Here is a 25,207-nt window from a genome sequence, read left to right on the forward strand (position 1 = left end):
GCTGATTTAGCTACTTTTGCAGTGTGCCCCCTAAACTTCATCTCCTTATCCACCAACACTCCCAAGTCCCTGGCCTCATCAATCTCTTGGAGTACAGTTCCACCAATGTGGTATACTGCTGCTAATCTTTTCACCCCAAAATGCATAACCTTACATTTTGTCACATTAAATTGACATCCATTCTCCTTAGCCCAGAACTCCAATCTATCTAAGTCATCCTGCAAGACTTTGACATCTTCTGCATTCACTATTGCCCTACCCAACTTTGCATCATCAGCGAACAAATGAATTGTTCCACTTAGATCCTTCCCTATATCGTTAATGAACAGATTAAACAGCAGTGGTCCAAGAACAGAACCCTGTGGCACACCACTAGTCACAGGCCGTCTTTTGGACTCTACTCCTGAATAAACTACTCTTTGATATCTCTCCATCAACCAACCACCTATCCATTCCCATATGTTGTAGTTTACGGATTAGTATTCCATGTGGTATCCTGTCAAACGCCTTTGCCAGGTCCAGCAGTATCACTGTAAATCCATTTCCCTTATCCAGTTCAGCCGTCACCTTGTTATAAAACTTGAGCAAGTTACTGAAGCATGATCTACCCTTCACAAAGCCATGCTGTCCCCTGTACAGTATCTCGTTTTCATCGATCCATTCCTGTATTTTTCCCTTGACTACTTTCTCTAAGACCTTGACAACGACTCCTGATATGCTGATCAGTTGTACATGCCATGGCACTGATCCAAGCAATCTCCTAAGCTTGTCATACTAGCCAGCACAGTAATTCCACATATACCCTGTCTTAATCGAAAATTCCACACCTTTAGCCACCTCCCAGGTCAAGACCTTATGATCACTCTCACCAATAGGTGGCAACATGGTCATATTCATTACAGTCAAATTCTCAGATGCTATTACCAGGTCAAGCACTCTCACACCCCTAGTATTTTCAATTACATGCTGTCTCAGATAGTTATCCCTTAATAATTGAATAAAATCCTTTTCCTTCCTCACATGTGTCACATGTGAGGAAGGAAAAGGCCGTCTTTTCCTTCGGTTTTGTCCTCTCCTCCTCCCAATCAATGTTACCATAGTTGAAATCCCCCATAATAATTACCCTCCTTCCACTCATTTCATCAATTTCCCTATGCATATATCTCCACCATCTATTCCATCACCTGGTCTATAGCAGCACCCAACTGTATATTTTATTCTGCCAGTCTCAAACTCACACCAAATAGCCTCAAATGAACTCCTTTGACTATCCTGCGATACAACTTCAATTCTCCTTGGCTGCAGTTCATCAGCTATCATCAATAATACCCCTCCCCCCATTTTATTCTCTCTGTCCCTCCTAAACACACTATAACCTACACATTCTATCCCACTAACTATATCTTCTTCCGTCAGCCATGTTTCACTAATGCCAATAACCTGTGGCCAGGAAGAGCCAATCAAGGCCAAAAATTCTTCCTTCTTGTTCCTAATACTCCTGGCATTAGTATACATGAAATGCAGTGATCCCTTAGTCCCACCCCTATATTGATACGTTATTCTAAATGACCCATTCCCATTTTTTGTCCTTAGTGCTGGCTCGGGTACATTATATACATTCTTACACTCATCTGTCTCACTGATGTCTGCATATCCATCCCCCCCCCTCCTTGGTAGTTCTAGTTTCCCTGGTTTTGCACATCCATTTTCACTTCATTCAGCAACACTCTTTCCAGTCTCCGCACACCAAGTCCTTTCAAATGCAGGCTATCCATCTTGTATAAGTCCTTTCGCCCTTCAAACTCATTCCACACCACACCGTCTGCATAACCTACGCATAATGTCATTTGCGATTATGGCCCTCCTAAACTCCTCTCTGTCATACTGCGACAACCGACTAACCATTCTAACTCTGTTACTCTTTTCTTTCTCTACCTTTAACAATACTTTCAAGTCCTCTCTCAAGATCATCATCATCATCATTCAGACAATCATCATCATTTTATGATGATGATTGTCAATTTTATAGAGCATAGCATTAACTAGCATACCACTTTTCACTTCATTTAGAACTTTATCTTTGTTTGAAATAAATGCAACATCAGTAGTGTGAGGTAAGTTTAGCCCACAGCCTATCTTAGTCTTCTTTTCAATGGACGCAACAGGACCTTTACTTTGAATTTTATCTGCCATTATTAACAACAATAAAATAATAGTAATATGCAGTTTATAATTCTCAGCAAAATAACAGGAGATGTACAGGGCAATGATGTCTTAAACAGTTCGTGAAAACTGCACATTGGTTGATTTACAGGTGCATCATGTTTCTAAAACCACTATATGAATGGATTGTCATAAAGCGAAGCATTGTAGGGTGAGGTATTACTGTACTTGAGGAACCATTGTCCACCTTTTAATTCCAACTGCTGACAATTTCTAACTTCTGTTCAATTCTTATCTTTTTTAATTTCAATCCAACAAACAGAAGAGTATACACAACCAACAGCACAACAGTATCATATGTGATTAGGGAGAAAGAAGGCATCTAATCATGTATATTATTGATGAGCCAGAAGTTCTAGTTAGAAGGTAAAATGGTATGGGAAGAGGCTGATTCAAAGAATAGAGGAAGATATAATAAAAAAGAAGGATTAAAGTTGGTTCAAGAGTTTGTAGATGAATTGTGTATGGATGTCAACCAGCAGCTGCTGATGTTTGTACACGTTTAGAGGAGTGTTAATGAAAAAAAAAAAAAAAAGAGGGGAAACAAACATTTATTGACAAAGTGAATCACACCAAAAGTTCCTAGAATACATAATGACTTGCATACTAGGAACTTTCAGTGTGATTTCTTTTCCATGGCTACCCTCAAACTCTTAAATTCCACAAGGGAGTTTTGCTGTTCTATAGTTCCAGATACTTTCAGTATTTGCTTCTTGGCTATTCAGTCAATTCAAAAGTTCAGCTTTTGCCAATAGGTCTTTAAAGTTTGCTTGTTTTTTCTCTCAAACTCTTTCATTGTGAATAATATTTGTATATTTGAATCTATGGTTCACCTCTGAAAGCTACTTAACTTTGATTCTTTTTAAAACTTTTGTACCCATTTATCCTTTCATTGTAAACATGAGTATCATGTTTACTGTGAAAACTAAACTGTAATCATTTCTTATTTCAAATTTTCTGTATACTCTCATATTCTGAATCAGCATGAGCTTTTCTCTGGACCAGTTGACGGTTAGAGAAAATTATTTAAATGGGTTATGCTCCAACTAGCATGATGTCTTCATGGTGTATCATCATTTTTGTTTATTATTTTAAATCAATACCGAATAATAATTTGGTTGGTAAAATAGCCAGCCCAAGTCTACCTTCATTATTCAATATCCAACAGGATACATATGAGAAGGTGAGAACTGGACAATAATACAGAAGTAAGGGTCTGTTCCTTGCATTCTTTATAGGCTAAATGGAGATTTCTTCCCAATTATCTAGCCTTGACCCTTAAGCATTCCCACTACCAATAATAAATTATATTATTTATAAACAGATGGCTGAAAAATTTTCTTTCAGTCATCGACTTTTTCTCAATTTTTTTTCATCTCACCTGAGATGAAAAAAATTGAGATTCAGAACATTGAGAACTATGCCCATCTCTCTCTCTCTCTCTCTCTACAATACTTGCTAAATCACCTTCAGATAAAAATCCTTATAAATGTTCCCATGCACTATGATAGTATTCAAACCTAGTTCTCACCAAAGAGTGTCAACTGCTATGAGTATGTTGTGGTGATACTTTTTTTTTTTTTTTTTTTTTAAACCGCAGATTTGTACTCTGTGCAAATATGACAATTACATGTGGAGATGTGTGGATGCATCTGAGTTACATGCTCAACCTGTAATTCATGTTATCCTACAAAAAACATTTAGAAGGGATTAAATGGATGACCTAGGAGGATGCGATGGTACCCACTTTCTCAATTTGTCTGGAAAGGGCTGCATACTTTTTTAGAATGCACAGGCACATTGCCTTTGTTACTGTGACTTTTGCAAAGAAGAATGAATCATCATTAAATCCAAAGTTAGGATAAGCACATTTAATATCAAACTGCAAATACCTTGTTCTATGCATCCAATTTCACTTCACTAAATTTAGCAATGTCAATGTATCTGACCAGAAATGTGACCTCAGCAAAAAATGTTACCAAGGTTGAGAAATGTATGTTCATAAATTCTACCATGATAACATTTCCTGTGGTACAAATGAAATTAGGTGTCTGTGTTTGCTTACTATGATGCTTACCAAGCAATATTTCTTTGGACTTTATTAATTCCATTAATAAATATATATAATATATTACTTTGCTATTCAAGTGAAATTCTAGGATAAGGAAAGTTAGCTTTGATTGGCCACATTAAGCTTTAGTATCAGTCAACCAATTACTAATTTAAAAAAATAAAGAAATAAAAAATAGGCAAGTTAGCAGAATGATAAATTACTATCTCACAAAAGAAAAAGATTAATGTGGAATAAATACTTAAGCTTGGACAATGTAATAACATTCTGCAAGTTTCTTTATAAAGTCATTCCATAAGGAATCTGCTGTTATGTCTCATTCATAGATTAACTGGACATCTTCAGATGCTGTATAGTCACTTCACTTCTTGGTGATGTGCCACACCACTCCTAGCCAGTTGGTCCTGTCATATGCTTTTCTGGATGCTTAAACTCTCTGAAGACCAGTCAATCAAGACACCATCCATCCCATTGAGGGCCTACAACTTCCTCTTTTTAAAGGAATTTTACCTTCTATTACTGTTTTGAGAAGTCCTCCTTCCTTTCTTTCAATGTGTCCAAAATATTTCGGCTTTCTTCTGTCAATTCAATACCCTAAAGGAGCCTTAAAGTTTCACCAATCTTTTCTAGCATTTGCCTGCCTTTTGGTATATGAGATACTAAAGTCTTCTGTAACACCACATCTTAAAAGCAGCTATCCTTTTCCTATCAAACTTCTTTAGATTCCAAGTTTCTCTTCCATAAGTCACTATTGAAAACACAGCTGCATCCAGAATTTTCAGATTTGTTCCAAGCAGTGATAGATCCATCTTTCCAGATTTTAGACAAGTTGTTGTTTTAGCCATTCATAGTCTTCTTCTGATATCTTCTGGATAGCAATTCTTCACATTAATAACGGATCCCAGGTACTTGAATTTTCTGACTTCATCAATTACTCTTTTTTAAACATCATCAATTATTCTTTTTTAAGGTGTACTTGTTTCTCAGGAGCTACCCTGTCTATATTTATAATAAATTTAGTTTAATCCTTTATCCAAGTGTAAGCAAACAAAGTTTGCACCTGATGTATCTTCAGGACTGAGGCAACTCGTGGTAAAGGTGGACCAAGCTCTCATCACTCCTTATCTTACTATCTCCATTAATGCAAAAGCACATCATCTTGCAGACATGTATGATGCTATGCATTAAGGGAAGGGCCACTACCCAGAGGTGGTGATACCAAGGTTGAAGCAATGGAGAAGTCATATTTACCTATACAACTTGCCAAAAGATGTCTCACCTTATTATTAAATTACTCTGGATTTAGAGAAAGATGTTAGAAGTTTTTTTTTCCAGTTGGTTAGACTATAATAAATTTAGTTTAATCCTTTATCCAAGTGTAAGCAAACAAAGTTTGCACCTGAAGTATCTTCAGGGCTGAGGCAACTCATGGTAAAGGTGGACAAAGCTCTCATCACTGTTTATCTTACTATCTCCCTGGGTAGTAGGCCTTCCCTTAATGCATAGCATTATACATGTCCGCAAGGAGATGTGCTTTGCATTATGGGAGATACTTGATAAAGGATTAAACTAAATTCGTTATAGTCTAACCAAGTGGGGAAAAACTTCCAACATCTTTCTCTAAATCCAGAGTAATTTAATAATAAGGTGAGACACCTTTTGGCAACTCGTATAGGTAAATATGACTTCTCCATTGCTTCCCCCCCTGGTATCACCACCTCTTGGTCTAGCTCCCACTGACGAGACCTCAATAAAGGTCAACCTGTCTGAGTAGTGGTCCTTCCCATAATGCATAGCATTTTACATGTCCACAAGGAGATATGCTTTGTATTATTGGAGATACTAAGATAAGGAGTGATGAGTTGCCTCAGTCCTGAAGATACTTCAGGTGCAAACTTTGTTTGCTTTACACTTAGATAAAGGATTAAACTAAATTTATTATAGTCTAACCAAGTGGGGAAAAAACTTCCAACACCTGTCTATATTTCCTTTGAGAACTAAGCTGTTATGTATGATTTTTATCTTATTCCACGGGACATTGTTCTTAATAAAAAAAATAGCATGTTCAGCAAAGATCAAATTGCTTGATACAAAATTTACGTTCCTCATGATGTATAAATTAAGTGGAGGAAACTTAACTTGGAATTTTTTGTCTTATTCCTGTGGAACAAGGCAAAAATCCGATATAAAAACAGATTCCTTATGGAATGTCTGTATAAAGAAACTGGTGAAACGTTACAATGTCAAGTTAAATAGATATGATGACCTATATTTATACCTCTTATGGGAGAAATCACAACACCCCTTTTTTTTTGAGATCCACAAAACTTAAACACACATACTACCTACAAAGAGACAGAGAGAGAGAGATGTAAAAATAATTAAATAAAAAACCTCTGTTTTCACTGGCAATTTTCCTCTTTCTTGAATCATCATAGATAATCTGACAAAAAATAATAATATGTATATAAAATTTCCCACACAAATGGCATAACATAATGTTGCTTTGCCTTTCAAGCTCATATGTGGTGGACCTGTTTTATGCCGAATAAGTGTGGCAAAATATGTATCATCACTACAAAATAAAGTTAACTTCATTACAATAATAAAACCAATGTTGAAAAATGAAGTACTCATTTCCAGTACAATTAATTAAAACTCCATCTATAAGAGTATTTCATAAATCCAGTTAAATACAAAATATTACCCAAGTATCAATTATATATTGGTTTTATCCTTTATCCAAGTGTTAGCAAACAAAGTTTGTGCCTGAAGTACTTTCAGGACTGCAGCAACTCGTGGTAAGGGTGGTATAAGTTCTCATCACTTGCCTTAATATCTCTCATAATGCAAAGCACATCTCCTTGCAGACATGTATAATGCTATGTATTAAGGGAAGGGCCAATGGCCCATTCCATTAAAATGGCCCATTATGACATATTTTGTTCTAATTTTTTTTTGCATTTCTTTTTCATTCTTCCACCACTGACATGTATGGAAGTAGGATGGATGTTTTTCTTGACAGTTTAAAACATTTAGCTTTATTGGCAGAGCAAGATTTATCATCATATTCTTTACTGCCATATCAGAAACAGATAGAAGAGCCACAATAAGCAGTTTGGGCTTGTTTGTATTTCTGATCTTTAAAACATTTCAGGAGATTAAGGATGTATAGCCTAACAGGGCAGTTGAGATAGCCTGCTCTTATAATGTTTCAGGTTTAGGTGTATTGAAAGTGGGGATGATATTCCTGGTCAGAATCAGGTGGCGAACCATACATATAAGAATGCATCTCGCTACATGAGCTTTAAGTTCTGAACATATCTCCTCATCAGGAACACCAAAGAGATCTCATTCTGATATCACTCCTCTACATGAATTGAGTGTTTTATGAGGTGTTACTCTGATTGGTATTCTCACCCATTGATATTGCTCTAATAGTTTTCAGAATGTTATTGACATGATGTTTCTACAAGAATATCATGAGAACATTGTTTCTTAACTGTTTTGGGAGAATCTGCCAGTCCTAAACTGTTTTGAATCAAGAAAGGTGACATTTTCCTTATTGACTTTCACCTGTTGCATGTATGATGAGAAACACTTGTATACTTATACTGGTATCACATCTTTTGTTTCTTACTTCTGTTATCAAATGATGTATTTACAGTAGCAGTGCTTGAGGCATTGTGAGGGCCTCTAAAAAACTGAAGAATTCATGAATCAAGGAGTATGAAGAATTCATGCTTAAGAGATTTTTTGTTTGTGCGAGAGCTCACCCCACCCACCAAAGGACCACAAATGCACACTCACTGACTGGCAAAAATGATTGCGCTCAGGAGTGAACAGTAGGGCTACCTTAGATGCTATACCAGCATCTGGGATAGCCCTACTGTTCCACAGCAAGCATTAAGTATCATCCCAGGACCATGGGGTAGGAGACAGATGGTCCTGCTGAAGCAGAGGTCAAAGTAACGTAGGACTATGAGGAGTCCCCTTTCCAATGTCCACAGATCACAACACATGACAAGTATTGGATCCCATTGATGGTGTTCTGGAAAAAAAGGCTAGTAAAAAGACTCAAAAGTGAGCAAAGAACACAGAAAGAAAAGCAAAGGAAAGAGGAAGAATGAAAAGTGCGAGTACCATCACTGGGAGCTGCAGAAAAAGGGGTAAAAGGAGTAATTAACATTTTGGAACAGTATGACAAGATTAATAAATCGATTTAAAAATTATGACAAACCTGGTAGGACTAAGTGATGTAACACTTTCATCAACCACACCTTTAATAATTCAGCCCTATAAAATATACGTTTTTTGATTTATAGTCTACAGTTTAAACCACTTTCATCAACCAAACATCTCTCAAGATATAATGAGATGATTATAGAATAATGCATATACAACTGAAAAATGAAAGTACGTTATTTCCAATATTTTTTCATCAATAAAACTGAAATCTCTCAGTTTCATTAACACCTTAAGAAAAACTGCCAATACATGCAAGGAAGAAAAAACTGGATGGTCCAATACAACTACAAAAAATTAGGCTAATCACTTAAGAAACTCAGCAGTTACAAGTGCTCATGTACTGAAACGTCTAGATTATAACAGTATTTTTTCCAGTACTACCACCAGTTATTCTATGGAACAAGCTAGTGACACATTAACAGATGTAATCTTCATTATGTGTACAACTCAATCTATAAACTAAGCCATCACAAATCTAAACTATTGAACCTGAAAATGAGAAAGGGAGAAAGAGAGAGAGAGAGTAATGCAAGCAATTCAAACCTCAAATTCGCTGAAAAAAAACAGCTGGTGTTAAAGACTTTGTTTTGGTACTACAGATTATAAATTCACAAAAGGTCATGAATTCAAATTATAAATCTGAATACAATTGTAAACAGTTCATTACAGCAAAAGTCAATTCTATAGATATAGATATTTGGGAAACTCTTTTCAGCTTTGAAAATTTATTAAGGCTACCCAAAATGTAAAACAAGATATATCATATAGTTGCTTTTCACAGGATTTTTTTTTGCTGGCCTAGTTGGATGGTTAGATAATACCTGTTCTCAATCAACATGCTGCAGGTTTGAATCCCACTGTACCACAGGATGTTTATGAAAGTCTTTAGGTGACAGGTGATTTTCACTCTCTGGTGCAAGATCATGTGGAGCACTAAAGTAGTTTTAAAGAAAAAAGTTCCATGTTTGGTCTCTTGAATAGCACATGCTTCCTATAAGCATACTAAGGATTATTATTATTATATTATTATTTCGTGACACCTCCAAGGAGTCCAAAGACTTATCAAGGGAGGACACCTACTCTACAACTCTCCATCTCCACCACCACCACTCACAACACCAACTACTACACTGAACTGCAGCTACCATCACCATCTACTGCCCACTACCACCACTAGTATTTTTTGTTTGTAAATTGCAAGTGTCCTGAAGGCCGATTTGTCTGTATTATTATTATTAATAATCCTTAGTATGCCTATAAGGAAGTAATAATAATCCTTAAATTTACCAAAGGTTACCATCCTTTCATAGTGCAATTAACATAAAAAAAAAAAAAGAAGAAACAAATACCATGGAAAAAGTTTGGAGAAAATTGAATGTCTGCTCTTGATATCTCTGAAAGATATAATCAACTTTAACACAAAAGTCTCTTAAATAATTTACATCTGGCTTTTGCACGCTAAAAGAAAAAACTGGGTTGCTAACTTATTCTCTGGTTGTCTTCGAATTTTGCAACTAATGAAGATTAGTTGCAAAGTTTACTATGTTTGAGAAAGGAGTAGAGATGACTGTGGAAATTACAGAGAAATAAGCTTATTAAATATAGGTTACACAATATATAGTAAAATTATTAATAAAACAGAAATATTACAAACAATCTACTCTCAGAAGAACGAAACAATGTTAGAAATGGAAGATCATGTATAGATATTTCTCAATACAAATTATTTAAAAAATAACAATTTAATGTGAAGATGCATTTATTATTATTACCTGACACCTCCAGGGAGTCCAAAGACTGATCGAGGGAGGGCACCTACTCTACAACTCTCTGTCTCCACCCATGAACCGCAACTACACCAATGCCATCTACCACCCACTACCGCTACTAGTATTTTTACAGACAATCACAAACATCTATGCCCATGTTGGGATTCGAACCTGCAGCCTTTTGGCTGGAGAGTGGATATGCTAACCACTCGGCCATCCAGACCGGCATCTATATTTACCTTTATAGATTATGAGAAAGCTTACAGGGGAAAAAAAAAAATGATGGACCGTAATGAAAAAACAAGAATGTCCATTACATTTAATACAAGCTATAGAAAGTTTGTATATAAACACAAAAATTTACAATTAGGTACTAAATTAACAAAACAGAATGAAATTAATCAAGGTGCAAGAAAATGATGTTGGTCTCCAACTCCATTCAATATACATATTGATCAAATCATAAAAAATATGGAAAACAATGCATGTGGTATCTTAATAAGAATTGTAGTTAATACAATGTTGTATGCAGATGATCTGATAAAGAAGATGGCCTTCAAAAATCAGTTCATAAATTAAAAAAAAAATAAGCCAATAATACAACCTAAAGATTTCACAAAAGAAAATGAAAATCACATAATTTAAAGACAAAGATCATATATGATAAAAAATAGTCATTAAAAACACACCCTGACAGAGTTTAATTATTTAGGTTGTATAACGCAATATATAAAAGAAAAATAAAGTTGAAAAAAAATAATAAAATATCAGAAAATCTGTGGAACAATTAATAAAGGACACTGAATAAATAAAACAAGATAAGAAACTCAAATTGCATAAAGTAATGGCCACCCCACTCTATTATACAGTGGTTCAGAAATATGGACTGTTAAAAAGGAAGAGCAAAACAAAATAAGCCCACAGAAATGAGAATTTTAGGGACAATTAAAGGAAGTACAAAATTAGACCATATAAAAATTGAAGACAGAAGACAAGTATTTATAGTTTACATGAAAAGACCTAGAATATAGTGAGAAATATAAAAAGGGAATTTATATACGATGAAAAGATATCAACCACCAAAAGAAGCTATTAATATATTTAGACTGGAAAGAGAGAAAGACCAATTGAAAGATGGAAAGGCCAGTTAAGTTAGAAATGGCAAATGAAAAGGACTAATGTTGGCATTATTATGGGATCATTTCTATCACCTATTCTCTTCCTTCTGTATATCAATACCTTTCTAAAAGTTGACTACAAATCAAATCTACAGTTCTGGTCCAGTACACTGCACTTTTCATTCTAATTTCCTTGCTGAACTATACAAATCTTCTAGAATATTTACCATGCCAAATTCAGATATCCAACTATTTTTAACAATGAAATTCTGACAATCTTATTGACCAATGCATACCAAACTTAATTCAGTCTTACTTTTGACAACATTCAAATCTTTAGAAACAATGACATTTACCTTTTTAGAAAAACTAACCTTAGTATTCTAAACTCCAATCATGACTTCCAATCTTAGCATAACCATATTACGAGTATTGCTTCATCAAAGAAATATTTGATCTTTAAATAATCATTAAATCTACACAAATCACAATTCCATCCAACTAGTAAATACTAGTTTCGCATTTGATTTAATGCCAAAATATGAGAGCTTCCTAAAAATCCTTGACTCGGTTCAGAAGAGAGCAACTAAGCTGATTAATGATCCTATCTCAACAGTTAACTCTATTCTGTTTTAGGAACTTTTAGCTTCTGCAGAGTAATTTTATACCAAAATCTCCAAACAACATTAACAGATTCCTTTTTTATATCTAACTGGTAATTAGTTTACGGAATTAACAACGCATATAAAGTATATTAATTAAAGCTAACTTTAATAAATAACTTCTATATTTCGGCAACATCACGTTGCCATCTTCAGGAACATAAAGATATGGTATGTGCACGCAGGCACTAACAAAAGCAAATGAGGAAGAAAGCAAGAAACTAATATTGTTCCTAAAGTCCTAAAGTCCTAGTGCCCACTAGTGGGCTAATTTGGCAGTTAGGCTGAAGTTCTCAAAATGTAAGTCTCCCAAATTTGGGGTAGTTTCTGCACCCAAATTTGTTGAAGTTAGGAACGTTTTTTAGAGCTGCTGAAGATTCCTTGAATAATCTCTCGTATTTAAGCTTGCTGCGGTGTATTAATTTTGTTTTCTTACAACGAATTCTATGGTTGGTATCTAAGGCATGGTCTGCAAAGCCCAGAGCGGCTGTACTGGTGAAACCGGATGTAGTCTTTGTGTTCTGAAATCCTAATATTTGTTGTTCTGCCTGTTTGGCCAAAGTAGGACAATTTGCAGCTGCAAGGGACCTGGTATACACCAGGTAGGTCTAGGGGAAGTTGTTGGTCTTTGGTAGAGTGGATAAGGGATGCCAACTTTTTATATGGTCTGTAACAGGAAGTAAGGTCATATTTTCTGAGGATATCGGTTATTTTCTCAGAGGTGCCCTGGATGGGGGATGGTGATAGATTTGGTGTAATCTTTATTGTGGAGGGGGGGGTTGTGGTTTACTGGTTTGAGTATTTTTTGGATTTTTTTGGGGTTATAGCCATTGGCTAAGAAAGTGTTGTGGATGTGATTTAGTTCAGTAGTTAGGGCCTTGTCATCTGAGCAGATTAATTTTGCCCTGTTATATAGTGTTTTTATAACCCCATATTGTTGTGAGGGGGGGGGGGATTGCTGGTGAATGTATCTGCCAGTATGGGTGGGTTTTCTGTAAACAGAGAAAACCAAAGATCCATCAAGCTGGCGGGTGATTAAAGTGTCTAGGAAGGGGAGGGTGTTGTTTTCCTCTTTTTCTAAGGTGAACTGGACTCTGGGGTGTTGGTTGTTTAAGTGTGTTAGGAAGAAGTGGATGATGTGTTCGCTATTTGGCCACATAGCTCAGACTCCACTCCTTCCTAACACACTTAAACAACCAACATCCCAGAGTCCAGTTCACCTTAGAAAAAGAGGAAAACAACACCCTCCCCTTCCTAGACACTTTAATCACCCGCCAGCTTGATGGATCTTTGGTTTTCTCTGTTTACAGAAAACCCACCCATACTGGCAGATACATTCACCAGCAATCCCACCCCCTCTCCCCTCACAACAATATGGAGTTATAAAAACACTATATAACAGGGCAAAATTAATCTGCTCAGATGACAAGGCCCTAATTACTGAACTAAACCACATCCACAACACTTTCTTAGCCAATGGCTATAACCCCCAAAAAATCCAAAAAATACTCAAACCAGTAAACCACAACCCCCCTCCACAATAAAGATTACACCGAATCTATCACCATCCCCTACATCCAGGGCACCTCTGAGAAAATAACCGATATCCTCAGAAAATATGACCTTACTTCCTGTTACAGACCATATAAAAAGTTGGCATCCCTTATCCGCTCTACCAAAGACCAACCACTTCCTCTAGACCTACCTGGTGTATACCAGGTCCCTTGCAGCTGCAAATTGTCCTACTTTGGCCAAACAGGCAGAACAACAAATATCAGGATTTCAGAACACAAACATTACATCCGGTTTCACCAGTACAGCCGCTCTGGGCTGGCAGACCATGCCTTAGATACCAACCATAGAATTCGTTGGAAGAAAACAAAAATAATACACTGCAGCAAGTTTAAATACGAGAGATTATTCAAGGAATCTTCAGCAGCTCTAAAAAAACGTTCCTAACCTCAACAAATTTGGGTGCATGAAACTACCTCAAATTTGGGAGACTTACATTTTGAGAACTTCAGCCCAACTGCCAAATTAGCCTACCAGAGGGCACCATTAGGACTTTAGGAACAATATTAGTTTCTTGCTTTCTTCCTCATTTGCTTTTGTTAGTGCCTGCGTGCACATACCATATCTTTATGTTCCTGAAGATGGCAACGTGACGTTGCCGAAATATAGAAGTTATTTATTAAAGTTACCTTTAATTAATATACTTTATATGCGTTGTTAATTCCATAAACTAATTACCAGTTATGTATGACCAACTACTAGAATTTTTTCTATCTAATCATTTGCTTACACGACATGAGATCTTTTGTGTGTGTATGTGTGGTTGATAACTATAAATATAAAATTTCTACAATATATCCATAGCCACTGTTCATCAGAATTTACAATTTAGTAATTTCCTACCTTATAAATTTGTTGAGACGCCTTCTATAGTAGCTGTTTAATACTACATCAAAGTTAAACTCGCAAAATATTTTTTCACTCTATTCTCTCTACTGCTACCTTTCAGCACAGCTATTCATATTATGTATTTCGAAAAGAACGCAATGCGAGATACTAAATGTAGTTTCTTCTTTGTTCTCAATTTATTGTTCATCCCCAATATAAGTTTTCTTATAACTCACATGCATGGAATTACTACAAAAACATCATTCATATTGTTCAGTGATATATCACTGTTTGCTGGAGGTCTGAAGTGGCATAATAAGACCATATTTACACAAGGCAGGATTACTAGCTTATCTGGCAATTGGTCCATCCATGGTACTGATTTTAAACACTTTCATAGATAGTGAAACCTTCACAAAAGAAAAATTCTTCCAGCTAAAGCATCACTACTGCTTATTTTGATATATTTAATACGACACTACTAAAAAAAAATGCTTTGAAAATACAGTGCAAAAAGCTTTTAATATATTAAAATTTTAATTCAACTAATTCACAATTATATTACTTTGGGGATTAAAATCAGAATGGCAGATTACCTTTATATAACCCTGTTGATCTATTAAAAGATTCTCTGGCTTAAGATCCCGATAAATCAGATCCAAGCTGTGAAGATATTCAAATGCGAGTACTATTTGTGCAGCATAGAACCTAGAATGGGGCTCACTGAAATTAAAAAAATGTAATAATCAAAATAAATTGGCAATTGAAAATAAGAGAAGATGATGGTCATGAAAGCACATAACTATCAAGCTTTCTGATGATAAAACAATAAAACAAATACCAATCACTTTTGATTCTACTATTTTTTCTAAGATAACAAACTAAACAATTATTATGTTCAAATTAAGAAAGTTGTTGGATGAAGAGGAATTTAATTCTAAGCATTAAGTACAGGTATAAAAACTGTATGATGATAACTCAAATAACAAAGCAGACAAATAGCACTCTGAAATTAGAGATCAGAAAAGTAGATTATTATCCAAAATACCATGATATATTTTTTCACAATGCCACTTTAGGAAGACCCAAATTTAAATAGCATTGTAAAAATAAGCACTTTATAAGACCTATAGCCAATTAGAGAGTCTTGGATAGTCAGTTTTCAAGTGATAGTTACTTAAGTCTAAGCCCCACCCCTACCAAAAAAAAAATAAAAAATAATAATAATAATGTATAGCCATACACTAAACAGAAAGTTGTCAGAAAATAAAGTAACAGTAGCATGGAAGAGAAACCATATGCCCAGAAACATTGTTTAGTTGGTGGGAGAGGATAAATTACTTCAGAGGAATATTTCTAAAGATTTAACTAAATGCAACAAAAATATGCTCCTCCATACCATACATAATCAATTTTATAACACTATTTTTAAATAGCTCAAGATGATATCTAAATCAGATCATCATAATAGTGCTTCACAGTATGAATAACACCCAAAATAAACAAATACAGAATTTACTGAGCTCCTAATATTCTGATGGATTTCAAACCAGAATCTTCAGATCACAAATCACAACAATGTTAAGACACACAGTATTCAGATTGCTGCAGAAAAATTTAAATTGTAACAGAAAGGAACTAATGTCCTAACAAGCAATCAGGGTCCAGATAAAAAAATGAAGTTAATTCAAAGAAGTCAAGTTAAATGTAGTCTTAGAAGGACTGTCTTCCAGATCCTAGGCAAATTAATGCAGCTATACTTATTGAGATTAGGGGAATGTTTCATAGCTGATGCTGATTCTAAAAAGTCTGTAAGATCTACAGCAATCTCTGTGCAGCAGAGTTTTCTTCTATTTAATTCTATGTAAAAAAGTATCCAGAGAAGAGTTTACCAGTCCCAACTTGTCATATACAGATGACTGCATACATATGTAGTTTTAATGCTTTTCAAGGTGGATGTTAACAGATCTACTGATACTCAATTACATTTTATGGAATGAATGCAGAAGAGAGAAATAATTAAACAACATGTTTAATGGTTTTGATATTTCGTCTCTGTCACAGAGACATCTTTAGGAATATAATATTGGCTGTAATAATACGCACACCACAATAAGTGGAAGAAATTGTACTTTATGCCTAAAGTTCTATGAGGGGTACCCTCTATAGATGCTGTTGGGTAGGATGCCTAAGAATTAGTTTCCCATAATATTGAAAAATTTAACACAACTATATTTATTTAGGTTACACTTTTTTTAAAATCTGCTGTTGATTCTAAAATGAGCCTTCCCAGTTCTGATCTAGTACAAGGTATTCAAGGCATAGTCGGCTAAATTTGACTGACTACAGTTGTAGCAGCAAATGCATTTCTTGTGTTCACCAAGGCAGATCTCCCAGTTTGACCATAATAATATGAAAGAAGGAACTTGAGATCAAAGACAGATTTGTTCATAGCATCAGAATCGGTCTCTGTTAAGAATATGACTATTTTATCACCAGTTGGTAAGTGATCATGCCATGCTTTCTTGTGAAGTATCTAATTATACCGATGTTCCCATTACATGCTGAACAACAAAGCTGGAAATTATGATCAAGTTTGGAGAATACTATCTGTAGTCCCATTGTCTGTTACTGAATGGGAAAAATTTCAGTAATGCATGGCAATCTTTGAAAATGTACTCAAATGAGGTAGTATCTGAATGTATCCCTCATGCTCAAAGAATAAATAGGTTGGGAGTAAAATGAATGTACAGATGGTACTCTAGTGTCAGAAGCTAATGAGTGCTCACTTTGACATATCGACCAGGTGTATGTAACATGTGCATAGTGCTACTGCTACTTGGATGAAGAGCTAGAGGTGCATGAAAACGAGGTTGAAGAGCTGTTGTAATTTAGATAAGAATTTGTCAGTAGCAACAGATGGAATATCAGAATGTTTGCTAAAAGAATGTTCAGCCAAATTGGCTAAACTTTTCACATGTTTGCATAACTTGAGTCTTAGCTCAGGAATGATACCACAGGAATGGAATGAATGAATGTATGATAGTTCCATTGTACAAAGGTGGTGCAAAAATTGATGAGTCAAACTACTGACCAATCAGTATCTCTGGTATGGTAGTGAAGATTTTAGAAAAGTTGGTAAGAACTCACATACAGAAATGGGTAGACAAACAAGCTATACTCTTCAAGGAGCAGCATGTGCTTACTAAAGGAAGGTCATGTTTTAGCACTTTACTCATATTTTTATAACAATGTTATGGCCAAGTTGGATACACTATGATAATGTTGGATTTTGCCAAGGCATTTGACTGGATACTATATGAAAAGCTGTTGCATAAACTGGAGAATATGGAAATGGAATATAAACTCTTGACTTATTTTTAGAGGGACCTGTGGCATAGTATAATAATTAATATCTATATCTTATTTATTAATTAAAGTTATTACTGTGGACTTATGTGTTATTTATTAATTATTATAACTCTTGACTTGGATCAGTAGATGATTGACAAACAGACATCAAAAAGTGGTATACAGTGGGTGTGAATCTGCCAGATTTAAGGTGACCAGTGGTGTACCTCACGGTTCAGCCCTTGGGGCATTGTTGTTCAATCTATACATTAATGACATTAGGAAGGGTATAACAAGAGATGTGCAACTGTTTGCCGATGATGTGAAGATAGGCATGGCAATCAGGGATGCTACCGATATCCAGAACTTACAAAATGATTTGAATAGGCTGGAAATTTGGACAAGGGAAAACGGCTGTCAGTTTAATGTTAGTACATGCAAAGTTATGCACTTTGTCGTGATAAGATTTCTAGTGGCATATTATATTAGAAGGGTTATGCTATGAGAAACTGATGAAGCTAGGGATCTTGGCATAATGTTGGATAGGAATTTGAAGTTCAAAAGGTCACATAGCAAAGGTTGAGGTTGAAGTTGAAGTTGTTTGATGTTGAAGCAAACATATAAGTCATTTTACCTCTTTATAAGGCCTATAAATGATAAGGCCACACTTAGATTATCATGTGCAGATTTGGTCTTCTGGGTTCCAAGGGGATAAAGAAGCTGTGGAAAGGGTGCAAAGAAGAGTTACAATGATTATATGGAGATGAGATTTAGATTATGAGGACAGATTGTGACAGACAGGTCTATAAACTTTTAAATGGGTATTACAGGACATTGTCTGATGAAATTTTTCATTATATGGAAGGTGGGGAGAGAACACGGAGGCATCCATGGAAGTTAAGCTTGTTGCAGTCGAGAAAGGGATAAGAGCTAGGTTTTTCTTTCACAAGTAGTGAGTGAGTGGAATAGTTGCCTTTAGGGGTAGTAAGTTCATGTAGTGTGAATGAATTTAAGAGAAGGTATGATAGCTAGTTTGGGTGATTTATAACCTCCCTCAATGAGTCCTTAATTCCCTGGAGGTCTCAGATAATAATAAGTTGCAAAAACAAAGAACCCTGTAAACACCTGAAACAGAGAGGACAGGAAGTAGATCCTTAGGAGAGTGAAGAAGGGAGGCCAGTTTTAAATGAGGTGTGAAAGCAGTCCAGAGATTATATTTCTGTAAAATTCTGGCAATTTTTTCTGAGGTTTCCCCAGATATAGGTAACAGTAATAACATTACTGTATGTTGAGAGGGATGTGAAGAGATGGTGACAATAACAAAACAATGGTGTTTTGTTATGGATCTTTTTGTTATTGATTCCATTGGTGTCAATAACAAAACTCCATCCCAACTGACTGTTGGGATGGAAGAGGCAGTATCAAGATAATACTGCGACCTCAGGCTCATTGTAGCTAACATCCTTTCACAAGCATCACCACCTAAACGAAATCTCCAATTACGTAGAGTGTACAGCAAGCTATACATTCTACGTAAATTCCGCAAAGACGACAACAACAACAACATAATCATAACTAGAGCTAACAGTGGTAATGCTACTGTTTTCCTCAATGCAGTGATTATAACTGATAAATGAATGTGCTGCTCAGAAACTGCATTACTTATAAACCATTAGATTATGATTCCACCAAATCTTGGGGGGGGGTTAAAAAGGCTTCTAAAAATGTCACATCTTAGCTTCCTGAAGTTGTTAAAAAAACTGAAGCATTTTAGTTTTTTTAAAAAAACTCCCACCAGATATATGGACTGCCTAAAATTCATAAACTTAATTACTCTCTCCATCCCCTAGCAGATGCTGACTGCCACACCTTTAAAGTAGCCACACAGTTAGCTAAATCTTTAATTCCATTTACTGGCCACCTCATTTCAAATTTTTAATCCAAAGTTTTAGTTTTAAAAAATAATGATATCATGATGAGTTTTGATGTCATCTCCTTATTTACAAATACCCCTCCCCTTTCCCCAACATTACTCATCTCTTTAATTTTGCCATCCATACTGGTTATTTAAGGAAGGTACATCAAGATGTTCTTTCCTCCTCCACCTTATCAGCCAGCATCCCAGAATCCAGTTCATTCTAGATAAAGAAAATAACAATAACCTGCCTTTTCTAGATACAATCACATGTCTGCCAAATGGTTGCACTTTCTTGGTTTATAGAAAACTGACCCAGTAGATACATACATAAACATTCCCATCATTCCCTCCCCTCAAAAATATGGTGGTGGTGGGGATAGATAATGGGAAAAACCATCATAAAAAAAAAAAATTTGTAAACAAAGCCTCCAACCAATTATAAAAAGATGTTAGTGTGCTGTATTTGCCTGTGTTATTACAAGTTTAATTTAATATTGTATTTCTGAAGATGTCTCTGTGACAGAGATAAAATATCTGAATAATTAAATCTGTTGTTTAATGATTTCCCTGTGCTGTATTCCTTCCATTCTTCTCTCTTCCATCATCTATGTGGATGATGATGAGGCCAAATGAACTCTTTCCACTTCTGTCTGTTCTTGTAGAGTCTGAACAATTCTGTCCAGCAGTTTGGTGTTGCTTGTTGTGCTTTTGGCTTTCAGGTCCTCTTTTATTTTGTCTATCCATCTAATTCTGGGTTGCCCTTTGGATCTTTTACCTTCCATCGTATTTGGTATTCCTTCCATTAAATATAATTTATAAGCATAAATCAGCACCTATGTCTAAATACACATTAACAGATCTACTGGTCTGTCCACAGTTTCAGACACAAAACCTTATACATTTCAGGATGTACAAAGAGTTGAGGCTGATTCTTAGAGAATGAATGAAGATTGAAAGCTGGGAGTTTGGTTTAAAAGTGGTGTAAACTTTAACTATCTTTTTGCACGTACCTTGAATAAGAATTATGTTAGGTGTCTGTGGGATGGGGAGTAGATATGCATCTTATTCATTTTATGAGAGTTCAGATTTGAGGTTTGTCTGGTTTTAAATGGAAATTTAAAATCACACTAGACAAGCCTCAAATCTGAAGAGAACTGCCATTAAAAGATGCACTGACTGATGTGGATATTCATATAGAAAGACTTAGGTGTTGTTCATTATCCTCCTCTATTACACTGTCTGCTATGACCCTGCTCCTACCTTCTTCCTGAATTTTCTTTTATGGGTTGCAGCTCTTTTGTCGTGATCATCAGTGCTTGCCCCTCCTCATTTTGTTCTGTCTGTCTTTCCTGAAAATACATAGTATCTTTACCATCTCCATGTTACTATATCCTCCTCCATTTAACCAAATCTCACTGCTGCCAATAATAATTGACAAATCAAACTAACTAATGCAAACAGTACCTCAGCGCCTAGCACTTCTGGCATTAGTATTTTTTAATTACAATATCCACTTCATCCATAATAAACCTTAACAGTATAACTAGCACCAAGAGGAAAAATACATTTATTAAACTCACTAATATTTCAGTGGTTTTCTACCGAGCATCATCAGAACACAATGAAACTGTGACAGGCACACAGCACTAAACCAAGTAATTATAGAAACAATTTAAATTGTAAATGACACCTGATGTCCTTACGTGGTGTCCTCTATGTGTCTACAAAATTAATTCAGAGAAATCCAGCATTTAGGTCTTAAAATGATAGTCTCCCAGATCTTTGGTAAATTAACAACCATGCTTGTTGAGGTTGTGAGAGTGCTTCATGGCTATGGTTGATTCTAAAAATAGCCTCCCAGACCTGTAATGATTTTATGTAATAATGTTTTTTTTCCATCTAATCCTACATGAAAAAGTATTCAGAGAATGGTCTGCCAATCCCGACTTGCCATACAGATGATCTGGGATGTAATTTTTATGTGCTTCAAGGCATATGTTGATTGATCTACCAGTTTGTCCAAAGTAGACTAATTTGAAGGCACAAGGAATTTTATACACTCCCGGATGTAGTCAATCTTTAGGAGAATGTATAAAAGAGGCTAGATGAATGAAAGGTTTGAAAGAGGTATGGAGATTGGAGATCATATCTGCAAAGAACTTTTGGCTATTTTTTTCAGATGTACCCTTAACATATGGAATGGGAATAGTTTTGCTGTGATCCTGTGTGTTGGGTGTAGGAGGGATGCATGTAATATTTTATCTATTTTATATGGGCTGTAGCCATTGGCTAAAAAGATGTTGCAAAAGTCCCTAAGCTCAGTTTCAAGGGCTGTGTCATTCGAACAAACATTTCTGGCTGGTGAGTAAGAGGTTTTGAGGATACCATACTGATGGGAAGGGTGGTGGTGGTGTGATTGGTGTAAATACCTAATAGTATGAGTAGATTTTCTGTAGATAGAAAAAGATAATGAGCCATTAGGAAGTCGTGTCACTAGTGTATCTAAGAAAAGGGAGACTATCGTTACTTTCTTTTTCTATGGTTAAGAGGAGGGGGGGAAAGAAAGAGGTGAAACCATGGCAGTCCCATCTAGCTGATTGTATATTTTTCCTTTTCAGAGAAAATAACATGCATGTATGGTGAATCTGAATAATTCAATTATGTCAGGAGGGAAATATGGCTCGATAAGGTCAAGGGTCTCTGTCAAAGATACATTAGTGATTACAGGATTTTGAGATGGATAGTGAGCTGATATTGTGGATATAACCACCTGAAAAAGTTGGTTTTCAATAGACAGAAGTGGAAATGAATACATCTTGTTTACGCTGGATGTGTACATCAAGAACCTATCTTGATGATTTCTTTTTCTAGTGTGAATTTGATATGAGGATTTTTTTGTTGTTGTTGAAATGAGTAGGATTCTGGTTCTGTGCGACTCCAAACTGCAAAGATGTCATCAGTGTGCTGTAGCCAAATTGTTGGTTTTGGATCAAGAGTGAAAATTCTTTCTTCTAGGTGTTCAAGAAAAAAGTTGGCTAAGTTAGGTGATAAGGGTGAACCCATTGCTGTTCCTTCCTCTTGTTTATATATTTTATCTTTCCATGTGAAGTAACCTGATGTGATTGCAAATTTGAATAATGTCTGATGGAAATTTTTGGGTTAAAAATTCTATCGTCTCTTTATGACTCAGAGACATCTCAAATATATAGCATCATAAAATCTTTAGTCTGGGCAAACAAGATTTTTTCTTCTGAAGAATCTCTAAAACAAGAACTGGAAATTATCAAAGAAACAGCTTTATTAAATGGATATCTTTTCTAAATCACTTAGGGAATTGAACAACGTAGATTAGAATATAAATTAAATTAAACTTTAATAAATATTTCCGATATTTCGGCAACGTCACGTTGCCATTTTCAAAAGGAACTTACAAAAAGGTACATGCATGCAGGCACTACAACACAGTAACTAAGAATGAAGATATGAAGCTATCATTCTCCTAGAAGTCCTGATGGTGCCCTCTAGCGAGCTAAGTAGGTGTTCTTGGCCGTTGGGCTGAAGGTCTGCTGATGTATGCCTCCCAAATTTGGGGCAGGCGCATACAACCAAATTTGTTGAGGTTAGGAGAGTTTCTTAGGGCTGAAGCTGATTCCATAAATAGTCTTTCGAATTTATATTTGCTACGGTGTATTACTGTAGCTTTCTTCCACCGTATTCTGTGGCGTGTATCCAGAGCATGGTCTGCAAGACCAGAATGGCTGTACTTGTGAAACCGGATGTAGTCCTTATGTTCAGAGATTCTGATATTCGCTGTCCTGCCTGTTTGGCCAAAGTACGACAGTTTACAACTGCAAGGGACCTGGTATACACCAGGTAGGTCTAGGGGAAGTGGTTGGTCTTTGGTGGAGCAGATAAGGGATGCCAATTTTCTGTAAGGCCTGTAACAGGAAGTGAGGTCATGTTTTTTTAAAATTTTGGTAATTTTTTCCGAGGCGCCTCGGATGTAGGGAATGGTGATGGATTTAGAGTAATCTTTGTTGTTGATTGGGGAGGGGGGCTGTGGTTTGTAGGTTTTAATATTTTTTGGATTTTTTTTTTTTGGGGGGGGGGTAGCCATTGGCTGAGAAAGTGTTGAGGATGTGATTTAATTCAGTGTTTAGGGCCATGTCGTTAGAACAGATTAATTTAGCCCTGTTGTATAGTGTTTTTACCACTCCATATTGTTGTGAGGGAGGGTGGTGAGATTGTTGGTGAATGTATCTGCCTGTGTGGGTGGGTTTTCTATAAACTGAAAAAACCAAGGTTCCATCAGGCTGGCGGGTGACTAGTGTGTCTAGGAAAGGGAAGCTGTTGTTTTCCTCTTTTTCCAGGGTGAAATATGGAGTGGTAAAAACACTATACAACAGGGCTAAATTAATCTGTTCTAACGACATGGCCCTAAACACTGAATTAAATCACATCCTCAACACTTTCTCAGCCAATGGCTACCCCCCCCCCCCCCAAAAAAAAATCCAAAAAATATTAAAACCTACAAACCACAGCCCCCCTCCCCAATCAACAACAAAGATTACTCTAAATCCATCACCATTCCCTACATCCGAGGCGCCTCGGAAAAAATTACCAAAATTTTAAAAAAACATGACCTCACTTCCTGTTACAGGCCTTACAGAAAATTGGCATCCCTTATCTGCTCCACCAAAGACCAACCACTTCCCCTAGACCTACCTGGTGTATACCAGGTCCCTTGCAGTTGTAAACTGTCGTACTTTGGCCAAACAGGCAGGACAGCGAATATCAGAATCTCTGAACATAAGGACTACATCCGGTTTCACAAGTACAGCCATTCTGGTCTTCCAGACCATGCTCTGGATACACGCCACAGAATACGGTGGAAGAAAGCTAGAGTAATACACCGTAGCAAATATAAATTCGAAAGACTATTTATGGAATCAGCCTCAGCCCTAAGAAACTCTCCTAACCTCAACAAATTTGGTTGTATGCGCCTGCCCCAAATTTGGGAGGCATACATCAGCAGACCTTCAGCCCAACGGCCAAGAACACCTACTTAGCCCACTAGAGGGCACCATCAGGACTTCTAGAAGAATGATAGCTTCATATCTTCATTCTTAGTTACTGTGTTGTAGTGCCTGCGTGCACGTACCTTTTTGTAAGTTCCTTTTGAAAATGGCAACGTGACGTTGCCGAAATATCAGAAATATTTATTAAAGTTTAATTTAATTTATATTCTAATCTACGTTGTTCAATTCCCTAAGTGATTTAGAAAAGATATTCATTTAATAAAGCTGTTTCTTCGATAATTTCCAGTTCTTGTTTTAGAGATTCTTCAGAAGAAAAAATCTTGTTTGTCCAGACTAAAGATTTTATGATGCTATATATTTGAGATGTCTCTGAGTCATAAAGAGACGATAGAATTTTTAACCCAAAAA

General features: G+C 36.0%; 1 protein-coding gene across 6 annotated transcripts in view; it reads right to left on the reverse strand.

The window, feature by feature from the left end:
* Pka-C1 (Protein kinase, cAMP-dependent, catalytic subunit 1) overlaps window positions 1–25,207 on the reverse strand; it is a 545,341-nt gene that overhangs the window by 126,304 nt on the left and 393,830 nt on the right. For all 6 annotated transcript variants that reach the window (XM_090410256.1, XM_090410257.1, XM_090410255.1 and 3 more), the window contains one exon: window positions 15,088–15,214. In XM_090410256.1, the coding sequence (XP_090266382.1) occupies window positions 15,088–15,214 (127 nt within the window). The remainder of the gene's footprint in view (window positions 1–15,087; window positions 15,215–25,207) is intronic.

This window comes from Typopeltis vanoorti, chromosome 20 (assembly GCF_054136105.1).
Source record: "Typopeltis vanoorti isolate ZY-2024b chromosome 20, IOZ_Tvanoo_1.0, whole genome shotgun sequence".
Classification (NCBI taxonomy): domain Eukaryota; kingdom Metazoa; phylum Arthropoda; class Arachnida; order Uropygi; family Thelyphonidae; genus Typopeltis; species Typopeltis vanoorti.